This window comes from Tachysurus fulvidraco, chromosome 1, assembly GCF_022655615.1.
Source record: "Tachysurus fulvidraco isolate hzauxx_2018 chromosome 1, HZAU_PFXX_2.0, whole genome shotgun sequence".
NCBI classification, from domain to species: domain Eukaryota; kingdom Metazoa; phylum Chordata; class Actinopteri; order Siluriformes; family Bagridae; genus Tachysurus; species Tachysurus fulvidraco.
Genome location: NC_062518.1, coordinates 42,680,804 through 42,693,303, shown reverse-complemented (window position 1 = coordinate 42,693,303; position 12,500 = coordinate 42,680,804). Strand labels below are relative to the sequence as shown.

Below are 12,500 nucleotides of genomic sequence, written 5' to 3'. Positions count from 1 at the left end.
TCGCTCCTCAAAAGCGTCTATTTACCCAGGATGCACTTTCCTCCTCCTGGTCCTTCAGCAGGTGTGAACACAGCACCTACAGCATCCTGAGCGATGGTACAGACGAGGTCAGAGTGGAGTGTAATTGTCATGATGGAGTGTTAATTTGCAGGAGAGAGAGAGAGCTGACTCTCATGTGCTTGTCGTTGTGATTCCATCTGCGTCCTTTAGGGATGAGCTTTTCCCACCGCCTTCGGGTTTTTTTTTCTTCTTCTGCTGCTTTTCATGCCGTACCTTTTCGCGGAGAAGCCGGTGGGGCTGCTCGACACCATCCATAATGTATGAGTGTCACACTTTTAGTATTTTTTTCAACTAATCTTGTCCAAAACATGCATTTATGTTCTCAGAGGATAGACAGGCAGAAGCAGGCACACACACACACACACACACACACACACACACACAGATAGTGTTCTGCTGGGAATCTCTCTCACATTTTCCCACTAAGTCTCTTTCTCTTTGTGTTTCTTTCTTGTTTTTTCCTGCAGTGAGGTTCCATGACTGCGGTCGAGGAGGGCGAGTGCACTTCGAGTGCAGCCGGCCGACGGATTTCCGGATCCAGATCACCGGGGACGTGCTGTCTCTCCAGCCGTCTTTATCCTCACCATCCTCTTTGTCTTCTACTCCGCTGCTGGTTATAGCGAGGGACGTCTCCACACAGGAGCAGTGGAAAACCGAGATCCGGCTCCGGCCAACAGGAGGCCACGAGTCACAGGTACGAAATGAAAGGTTCAAAATGTGTCTGAACAGTCAACTTTAAATAAATAGAGTCAGTTTTAATTCAAAAGAGTCAATTTAAATAAAAAGACTCAGCTTAAGAGTTCATTTAATTTAGTCAATTTTTAGAAAGAGTCAATTTTAATTTAAAAGAGCCAACCTTAAAATAAAGAGTCATTTCATATAAAATAGTCGACTTTAAATAAAAAGAATCAACTTTTAACAAAAGAGTCGACTTAAAATAAAAAGATTCAGCTTAGATAAAGAGTCAATTGAAATGTCACTTTTTAGAAAGAGTCAACTTTAAATTAAAAGAGCCAACCTTAAATAGTCATTTCAAATGAAAAAAGAGTCCACTTCATATAAAAAGAGTCAATTCAAGTCAGTTTAAATAAAAAGTCAATTTAAATAAAAACAGTAAGGAGTCAACTAAAATAAAGAGTCATTTTAAATAAAGAGTCCATTTAAATAAAACGAGTCAATTCAGATAGCCAGTTGAAAGAACGAGTCCGTTTAAACAAAAAGAGTCAAATTTAAATAAAGAGTCGATCTTAAATATGAATCAGTTTTGAAAACTCTAAATGAAATAAAATATAGAGTGATCTATAAATTAAGGATTTTCTTCCAATAAAAGGAGTCAATTTAATAATAACAGTCATTGTTAGATAAAGTAAAACTTTTGGATCACTCGTGTGTGTGTGTGTGTGTGTGTGTGTGTGTGTGTGTGTGTGTGTGTGTGTGTGTGTGTGTGTGTTTGAATCTTATAGTTTCTATATAAGATTTTCACACGTGGCTCCTCTGAAGCGTTTTGTTTTGCGTTTTCTCCCTCGGTTCAGTTCTGTAGTCGTGTATAAACACAGCAGACGTGCTCAGATCCACACTAAAATTCTGGAGCGGTTCACTTGTGGTGAGAAAGTAATCAACCCAACGGACCAATAAATCAACCTGCATGTGAATGTAGACCCCGCCTTATGCAAATCTATAAAACCTGTTGACCAGTGGCTGGTGTGTGACGGAGTGTGTGTTTCAGTGTTTAATGAAGCCGAATCAAACCCGCAGGTCCTCACTATGCTCTGCTGCGCCATATGCTTTATTGTGCCTGAGCAATTATTCCACTTCCTCTCGTCCCATTCTCCGGCGCGTTTACAATCACTGCAGCCGCTAATTACAGATACGGAAAAGAAATGAAATGAACATTTCTAAATGGCTGCACGTGTCGGACTCTAAACTTTAACAAGCCTAATAACAGTATAAAGTGAGACGTACCAGCTGCTTACGCTCCTGTTGTTTCGGCAGCTCCGACGCCATGACGGATCCCGTACAAATATGTAGAAGTGATGTTTGATTGTTGATATAACCTTTAAAAAAAAAAAAAAGAGCCTTCCATCTGTTTGCTTTTCCACGTTATTGCGCTTGAAATTCTTCACGCCTTTTAAACCCGGAGATTTAATGGCTCAGAGAAAAGAGGTGTTCTGAGTGAATGGATGCACTGTGATTAAAATCTCAACATGTCAATTCACGGATGAACACAAACTTATTCACAACATCTCGCCGAGTGATGGAAGACAAAAGCACAATCAGCCTTTAATTTAAAAAAAAAAAAAAGGAAAGGAAAGAAAAGAAAAGAAAAAAAACAGGTTTCAGCTCGTTTAGCTGGAGATCGATGCGGCTTAATACGTCATACAGCTCCCCTAGTGGTGAAACATAGTACAACAACGATGAATCAAGTCAGGAACGTAAGGACTCTTGTTTTTAACCCCGGGGTAGAGGGACGTACTGTATCCCACGTGTAATTTAGAGCTTAATACGTTTCATATAAATCATCTGCATTCATTGATGTAAAATATGTGCAGTTTTTTGTCATTTGTCCCCTAGTGGCGAGCCAAGCAAAAGGTTGCTCCAGAATTGCTCAGCAAAGCAGTGTGCACTCCCTAGTGCACTATTTTCACGGCCTTCTGAGTCCCAAGTGTGCTATTTTACTCACATAATACATCGAGATGTATCAGGTCGTGCAGAGACGACAGATCTTAGCAGCTATGAAATTCCCGATACGGACAGCCGTGCTCTGATTGGTGCTCACGCTCTTCTCACTTGTTCACTACAAGGACCTTGCAGTTAAATGCTATTTACAATGCCATTTTTTGGCATTCTTTTCCAGTCAAATATTACTGTATTATCAGTAAGATTGAAAGTTTTGGCACCCGCGTATTGCCTTTGTTTGGGAGGCCGGGCACCATCGTTTGATCAAAAGCAGCTTTAGAGGATGTTTTTGTCCCTTGTATATGTGACAGGAAGAACACACACAACCGAACACCATTACCTAGTGACTGGACCAGCTTTGTCAGTTATGTTACTCTGTCAGAAATACTTTTGCCTCTATACAGACTCTGCATCTTTTTTTTTTTTTGCTGCTTCAGGAAAAATTTTGTGTTTTACATTGGCATTCTTTTCCACTCAAACTTTCCTCCATTTTAAGTGAGGTGAAAAGTATTTTCAGGAAAGTATTGGCTTTGGTTAGGATACCGGCCGTCTTTGACTTTGACTTTGATCGCTAGTCATCGCACAAGTTTTAGAGAAACTCTTCTTGTTTTCTGTGAGAACTAACACATACACACACAAACACAAACACACACACACACACACACACACACACACACACACACACACACACACACACACAGATAGAGAGAGAAACACACACACAAATACTTTTGCCTTGATTCAGGCTCTGCATTATCCACAGGGAGTCTTCACAGATTTATCCAGGCCATATGCATGAGGTTAAATCTATAAGAGCTAGTGTGTGTGTGTGTGTGTGTGTATGTATGTGTGTGTGTGTGTGTATGTGTGTGTGTGTGTGTGTGTGTGTGTGTGTGTGTGTGTGTGTGTGTGTGTATCATCTTCAGTCTGTATGGAACAGAGCACGTTGTTGGGTTACATATAACCTGCCACATGTTCTTTAACATCATGAGGTGATGAACTCATTTGCACGTGTGCAGGATTAAGAACGTGGTGAGATCGTGTCTGTGTCTCTGTCTGTGACGCAACATTCCGGAGAAACGAGATCCCTTTTTCTTCCTTTTTCTCACTTTCTTTTTTTCCCCCCACAGCTTTAAATGGTGTAAATTGTCTGGGTTATGAAGAGTCCACTGTAACATCCCTAGTGGGATTTTTCTCTCTCGCTATCTATTTTTTTTCCTTCTCTTGATTGGATTTGGTCCCTATTTTCTCTATTCTCCTTTTCCTTCTGGTCTTTTTTTTCATTTCCTAACCCTGCCTGTCTTTTCTCAGCACACCTCTGTGCAGTATGTGGCTTTTTAAATGAGTGACTTTTTCTAGAAATAATCAGAAGGTATGCGAACGAATGTGGTTTTATACCTTTCTTAAAAAAACGTAGGCTCAAGAAATATTGACAGGAAAATCACCTTTAAACCACTTTCCAGTGCCATCCCATAATTTCTTCAATGTATTTTTTCAATCAGTGCTTTCACAGAAATTAAATATACGTGGCACACTCATACTAAATATTACATTTAAACATAGAATCTAACAAAATCGAAAAGAGGGTGCCAATATTTATGACAAACACAGCATTACTGTTTAAAACAGTATAAAGCAGCAGCATGTATTATCAAAATAAGTATATTACATTTCCTTGCATACAGTACACTCACATACCAGGATGCCACTACAGATTTAGTACTAAGTAATTCTTTAAAAATATTTTGGATTAAAGGTGCAGTGTGTAATTTTCAAAGTTGACAGAACTTTGACGAGATTTCTATGTCTTAACTGCTACCATGAGGTCTTCTTAGACACCATTCACCATATTGCCTGTTAAGTAGAAAAAAAAAACTCAGCAGGTATATTTTGGTGCAAAGCTCATTTAAGGGCCAGAAAATGACATTTTTGTTGCGTATATTTTTATTATTATTTTGTAATTCAGAAAGAATACAATTGTTACAAACTTTGAAATACTTAGTATGCTTCACTTACAAGTGTTTAATTAAAGGAACAAAAATTTTTAAGGTGCAGTGTGTAATTTTTGAATTCAAATTTTGATGAGATTTCTCTGTCTTAACTGATACCACTAGGTCTTCTAAGACAACAATTCACAATATTGTGAAGAGAAAAAAAACAACTTAGCAGTTATTATTTTAGTAAAAAGTCATTTCAGGGCTAGAAAATTATTTGGGATTAGAAATGAGAAATTTTGTTGAATTTATACATTTACATAATATTTATATTTATTATTTTTAATTTAAAAAAACAATGCAATTGTTACATCCTTAGAAGTACTATGGAATATAACATAACTTTAACATGCACTATATATACTATAGCACTGTGACTTTAACAAGTGCTAAAAAGGAACAACAACTTTAAAGGTGCAGTGTGTCATTTTTTAATTATAATTTTAACTGGATTTCTTTTTGTCTTAACTGACATCACAAGGTCTTCTCCTAAGACAACGTTCACCATATTGCCTCTGAAGAAACCTCCAAAAAACAAACAAACAAACAAAAAAAACACCCTTAGCTCGTATATTCCGGAGCAAAGATCATTTCAGGGAGGGCGAGAAAATTTCTTTGCAAACAAAAACCAGCCAGATTTTTGTTACTTTGATTTATTGTTTTTTTTTTTTATTGTTTGTTCTTTTATTTCAAATCACTGATACAATTTGATAGATACGCATGCTTAGAAGTACTTTCAAATGTAACATATCTCACCTTTAAAGTCCTAAAATGGATGAATGCATTTAAGAAAAAATAAATTAACAAATTTAGAGCTAGAAATGAGTTTAAACAACGCTAAGCTAACAACTAACAAAGCTGAGACTAAGCTAAGGATGTATTTATAGTAACATCTCTATTACTTTTATCTTTACTTCTTTGCTCTCCTCCCCTACCCTCCTTCCAACGCACCCAATCCCATCCCATAATTCCCTTGTGCTGTGTCAGTGGGAGGATGCATCAGGGCTTTTTCCTAGCCTAAAACTAGTCAGCGTAATGAATACAAGCTGCACGACGTGGCAGCTCCTCCTCATTAAGAACTGCGTCTCCTGCAGGTTTGGGCTTTTAACGATGTCGTTAATCTCCCTGCTCATTGTATTTATAAGGATGTGCCACCAAGTAAGACTGATATGCTGGCTCCTAGCAAACACGCATATGAATATTAAGTGTAAACACAAGCACTTGCTGATGAAACAAGGATTCTGGCTTGTTGACTTTTTCTATGCCGTGTGCCACTTTATATATCTTATTCATCTTTAAATGAACAGATTCATAAGTTGAAGGAGGAAAGCACATCATCTGTGATGGCATATCTACAGTTGGATGCCGTCCGGGATACGAGCGGACCGCGACGGCGATAGCGGCATCATCGCCACTCCATCAGCTCAAAGTTCATATGCAGCAAATGACATTTCCATCGAAAGGCCTTTTGCTCGCCGGTTCTATAAGGTCATCATTAATAAGCGTTCTTCATGCTGTTTGTCATAAATCAGCGTGTTCTCTTATCGCATCGGCAATTAGCTTTGTTATCAGCACAGAGACTAGCACAGGCCCACAGGAGTGTTTAAATCGATGACCGGTAAAGATTTCTTCATTAACATCTTCATGACCTTTTATGTCTGCACAAGGCGCAACAGCATGTCATTTCACCCGCAGGTGGAGAATAACTGAGCGATCAGGAGCGGCTTTGTTGTAGAGGAATTACGAGCAGGTCATGTAGTTCTCGCTTTTAAAGGTGTAAACAGTTGCTTAGAGCCTCCAAACCATTGGGGGGCAGGTTTTCTGAAAGGATTGCCATATAGCAAGTTGGGCAAAGATTAAAGGTGCAGTGTGTACTTTTTAAATTCACTGAAAACATTGATGAGGTTTCTTCTTAACTGATAAACTGTTCTGTTCATCGATAACGATTAATAAGGAAATTCTTTATGAAGGTGGGTGAAGAAATTTCTGGGCCAGAAACCATAAACTTTTCCAGATTCATTGAATACATTTTTTTCTACGGCATCTTCTAAGAAATGCTGTGATTATCACCTGCTTAGAAACACGCTGAAATGTAACATACCGCACCTTTAAGTGCTAAAAAAGGGGGGGGGGGATCTAATAAAATGTGTTATTACAAGGTATTAAAATGACAGCATTAAAGAAATGTTGGCACAAATAAAACCATCCAACACCTATCGTCCTTCTAATAAACGTAGAATATAAACTAATTAACAAATACAGAAGACATAAAAGGCCAATACAATAATAAACATAAATGTGCACATAAATGCCACAGCCACACTGATTATAAGGTTATAATGATAAGGTTTTAGTCCTGAGTTAAACATAGTACAACTCACTAATCTAATCTAATTACAGCTTTATATTTCTGAGTGTGTGACGTTAAATGTCATGAAACGTATGCGGCATGTTTCTTCTGTGAAAAGTCAGTCATACACTGGATGGAAATTACATGATATTAACCTGACTCTGCTCTAGTAAATAGTGTAATAATAATAATAATAATAAGAAGAAGAAGAAGAAGAAGAAGAAGAAGAAGAGGAAGAAGAAGAAGAAGAAGGTGGGATTAAAGGTGCAGTTTGTATTTTGTAAATTTGAATTGCGGTGAAAACACTTTTTTTAAAGAAAGAAAGAAAGAAAGAAAGAAAGAAAGAAAGAAAGAAAGAAAGAAAGAAAGAAAGAAAGGACAAATTGAACAGTTCTGGGCTGCACCTCAGGGCCAGAAAAAGACATGTTAAATAGTGCCTGAAAAAACAGCCATATTTCATCTCGTTACACTTTCCCCAAGAAAGACTTGTAGCTTTTGAAAGTCTGTAGCTTTTGCTACAGACTTAGAGCTTAGGAAATCTCACAGACTGCACCTTTACGTGTGTTTTAAATATGGGCTTTTTTATTAAAACATCTCTCACAGCTAAATGCACAGCTAAATGTGTGTAGCCCCGCCCCTAACATTCGAATACCGGTTAAATAGAGTTAGGATTGTCTTTAAGGCACACTCGGATAATCAGCTGCTTGGAGTTACGAAAAAAGGTGGAGAGGTGTTGGAGGTGTGGCTATGAGATGATTGACAAGAAGCCAAGCCAAAAGAACATTCCGGAACATGAAAGCAGTTTCCATGGTGATTTCTTTGTGCATAACTTTCCACATTATTTGCAATAATAAGAAATGACAAATGTTGACTGTCGCACCTTTAAATGTAAGAAAGAACATTTTTTTGGAGAAAGAACAAAGCGTAATTGTAAACTGTATAGTGTGAGGGTGTATCAGGAAACACTTGATTGTGTCAAAACCAGCAGGAGAGCTGACGCTCACACGGACGCTCACACTCACACTGACGCTCACGCTGATGTTCATGCTCACACGGACGCTCACACTCACACTGACGCTCACGCTGCAGCTTACGCTGATGTTCATGCTCACACGGACGCTCACACTGACGCTCACGCTGATACTCATGCTCACACGGACGCTCACACTGACGCTCACGCTGATGTTCATGCTCACACGGACGCTCACACTGACGCTCACGCTGATACTCATGCTCACACGGACGCTCACACTGACGCTCACGCTGATACTCATGCTCACACGGACGCTCACACTGACGCTCACGCTGATGTTCATGCTCACACGGACGCTCACACTGACGCTCACGCTGCAGCTTACGCTGATGTTCATGCTCACACGGACGCTCACGCTGATACTCATGCTCACACGGACGCTCACACTCACACTGACGCTCACGCTGATACTCACACTCACACTGATGTTAACCCTCACACTGACGCTCACGCTGATACGCTCACACTGATGTTAACGCTCACACTGACGCTGCCGTTCACGCTGATGCTCACGCTCACGCTGATACTCACACTCACACTGATGTTAACGCTCACACTGACGCTCACGCTGATACGCTCACACTGATGTTAATGCTCACACTGACGCTGCCGTTCACGCTGATGCTCACGCTCACGCTGATACTCACACTCACACCAATGTTAACGCTTACACTGACACTGCCACTCACGCTGATGCTCACGCTCGCACTAATGCTCATGCTCACGCTGATGCATCCTACCTGCACTTCTAGGTGTCCTTTTGTCACTTCAGCCGGGTGTTGCTTTGTGTGTGGCGAGACGTGTTAAAGCACATTTTCCCTGCCTTCATTACACACTGCTGTCACACCTGGAACAGGTACGACACCAGACTTCAATCCTGTAAGGAAAGAAAGAGAAAATGTGAACATATCAATCTCACACTCTCTCTCTCTCACACACACACACACACACACACACACACACACACACACACACACACACACACACCCTCTCTTTCTCACACACACATATACACACACACTCTCTCTCTCACACACACATATACACACTTTCTCTCTCTCTCTCTCACTCACACACACACACAAACACTCATACTAACACACACACTCACACACACACACACACACTCTCTCTCTAATTCTTTCACACACACACACACACACACACACACACACACACACACACACACACACAGTCTCACAAACACTTTCTCTCACTCACTCACACACACACACTACATTTAACTACATAATCCACCCCCTTCAACCCCTCAGTTTCTTTAAAGAACAGTCTGTAGAGTATGCTAGCTAAATATTCAGTAAATATTTAGTAACTTGCTAATTAGTTGCCTTAAATAAGTTAATAAACAGACTGGATTCTTGTTTGAGTAGCTGAACTAGAATGCTAATAGTTTGCTACAATAATGTCAAAAAATATAGCTGGGTTATTATTTAAGAAGCTAAACTAACTAGCTAATAGTTAAAATATGCTCAAATAAGGTAATTAAAATAGCCGGACCATCAGTGGAGTAGTTAAACAAGCTTGCTAATAGTCTGATAAACCTTGCTAATGAATGTAGCTCGGTTGCTAATGAATGTAGCTCGGTTGCTAATGAATGTAGCTCGGTTGAGTAGCTCATCTAACTGGCTAACACATAAAGGTTAAATATAAGTATGTTATCATTGTAGTAGTTAAACTTCCTTAGAGAATAGTTAGCTTAAACAGGGTAATGAATATAGATGGGTTATTATTTGAGTGGCTAAACTAGCATGCTAATAGTTTGCCAAAATCATGTAATACATTTAGCTTGGTTTTTATTAGAGTGAACTCTTTTATTAACTTTTATTAAATGAACTCTAATCAGCTTCAGCAAAATACGTACAGTCAGCTACAGATGCTTCATTGGTTGATTTCTCCGTTTCAATTATTTATGTATTTTTTTAATTATGTATTTTTAAAAAATACTATAGATAGATAGATAGATAGATAGATAGATAGATAGATAGATAGATAGATAGATAGATAGATTTAAGGCTTATATTTCTCCTTTTTTACAGGGAGGTTTTTCAGTTAATATCAACATCTTTGTGAAAAGGATTTTTTTACTCTGTGTCAATATTTATTTATTTATTTATTTATTTATTTATTTATTTATTTATTTATTTGAAAGACCAAACATTGTGAAGCATTTTTGGGATTTGGAGTGTTTGGCACGCAGATGCTGTCAAAGCTTTTTATTTTTTTCTCTAGTTGAACGGTTAGATGGATGGGCGATGTGGAGTGTGTGTGCGTGTGTGTGTGTGTGTGTGTGTGTGTGTGTGTGTGTGTGTGTGTGTGTATTTGAAGTTCAAAGTGAAGCATGTGAGCTTTTTTTTCAGCGCAGGCATTTTAATCCCTCTCAGCTGGTCTTTCAGACGTTCCTCTCTGCCTCACCTTAATGAATTTCTTTTGAACTTCTCTCTCGCTGAGAAATTCCGAGCGCAAACAAACAACGGTGTGTAAAATCCAGTTTCATTTCAATACGAACGTATTAAACTTACGTATGCAGATTTATCCAGACTCGGCTAAAGTGCGGAGACACGTGCAGCGAATCCGAGCGAAGATTCTTGTAATCTAATGAAAATAATCCTGTATTAGTCACCCAGACGAATGTGAAAGACTCTCTGATGAGACGTGGATGATAACAATCTCAGAGTAATCAGACGGCGCTTCTCTAAATAAATCTCCCACGCACTCGAGATGAATTTGTAAGGGGTTTTTTTTTGGGTAATCGTAGACGCTGCCTCGTATCCTGAAGGGTTCTACTGAAACTTTCGGGTTACTTTCACACGACGAGCAAACCGTGTTTACGTTTCTGTTTGTCTTGAAGTGACAGAGTTTCTGTTTATTATTGACTCAGATGCTTTCAGAGCAGGTGGAAGTGAGGGTTTATTTCAAGTCAAGTCGAGTCAAGAAGCTTTTATAGTCGTTTCAACCGTATATAGCTGTTGCGGTGCACAGTGAATACATAAAATACATACAATATATAAGATACATGAAACAAAGACAGAGCTAAGGACTTAGTAAGTTAGTCCTAGACACATAAAGTGCATCGGTGCAACCTGGTGCAAACAGTGCAGGACAAAAATACAGTGCAGACAAACAATACAAGACATTACAAAAAAGACATTACACAAAAGACAATAAACAAAAACAGCGCCGATGAGTGTAAATATTGCATGTTTAATCGATATTGCGTGTTCAGAAATACTGGAACGAACACAGTATTATAGCAGCAGTTGCATGAGGTAATGTATTGTGCAAAACAGCAATTAAATGAAATGTGCAAAGAGTTTGATATGGTGGTGTTGTAGACATGGTTGTACTGTATAACGGAAGAGTGTGTATTTGGTGTAGGTCATTGCAGTCCATATGGTTGACTGTGTGTATGTGTGTGTTGTGCTTGGTACAGTTTAGTTCAGTTATTAAGGAGTCTAAAGGCTTGTGGTAAGAAACTGTTACACAGTCTGATCGTGAGGGCCCGAATGCTTCGGTACCTTTTTCAAAGACATCAGGAGGGTGAAGTGTGTGTGTGAGGGGTATGTGTGTGGTCATGAAGACATCCGCTAGCTGATCTGCGCATTCCCTGAGCACCTTGGCAAGAATGTTGTCTGGTCCAGCAGCCTTCCGTGGGCTAACTGTGTATAGATGTACATCACGTCGGCCGTGGATAGGTAGAGTACCTGATCTTTGTGGGGAGGGATTGTGTTCCTTGCCGCTACGTTGTTCTGCACCTCAAACCCTGCGTTGAAGTCGTTCAGCGCATCTGGGAAGGAGGTATCCCTATCACAGACATGTGAAGCTGTCATGATCGCTATATGCCCTGCCACATGCACTGCTTTGCTTCTCTGATGGCTCGGGACAACTTACTTATTTGTAACACATTTACTGATATAATGGGATGATAAACGATACTCAGTTTATTTGTTTGTTTTTCCTACATTCTAAAAAAAATCTTAATTTTATTATTAATTATTTACTTACTTTTTTATTATTTTATATACCAGGTGATGATAATGAACATTATTTATTTTTATTATTATTTTTTTATTTATTTGTTTGTTTGTTTATTCATTTATTGTTTGTTTAGTTTTTTTGTTTGTTTGTTTGTTTAGTTTCCTAATAATTATGTATGTAAATAGTTTATTATTAATTATTTACTTCCTTTTTTTCTTGTTATTTTTGTATACAATGTGATACTAGCGAGCATTATTTGTTTATTTGTTTGTCTTGTGTTTGTTTTGTTTTCTGTACATGTGACACTATTTATATTATACAGTATATCCCCAAATCTCATCAATCTCAGTTTTCTGTATTTCCTCTCAGCGTATTTCAGTGTATCATAAAC

The 12,500-nt window shown here is 38.7% G+C and overlaps 1 protein-coding gene and 1 long non-coding RNA gene across 2 annotated transcripts in view; one reads left to right on the top strand and one right to left on the bottom strand.

The window, feature by feature from the left end:
• The window catches only part of LOC113658423 (cadherin-2-like), a 97,558-nt gene that overhangs the window by 59,538 nt on the left and 25,520 nt on the right, over positions 1 to 12,500 (top strand). The window contains exon 3 of the mRNA XM_027170836.2: positions 528 to 754. Coding sequence (XP_027026637.1) covers positions 528 to 754 — 227 coding nt within the window. The remainder of the gene's footprint in view (positions 1 to 527; positions 755 to 12,500) is intronic.
• Positions 1,829 to 9,074, bottom strand: LOC125146004. The gene is made up of 3 exons (XR_007144503.1): positions 8,854 to 9,074; positions 2,023 to 2,114; positions 1,829 to 1,917 (listed from the first exon to the last, which is right to left on the bottom strand). It is a non-coding gene; the product is annotated as an uncharacterized LOC125146004 (long non-coding RNA).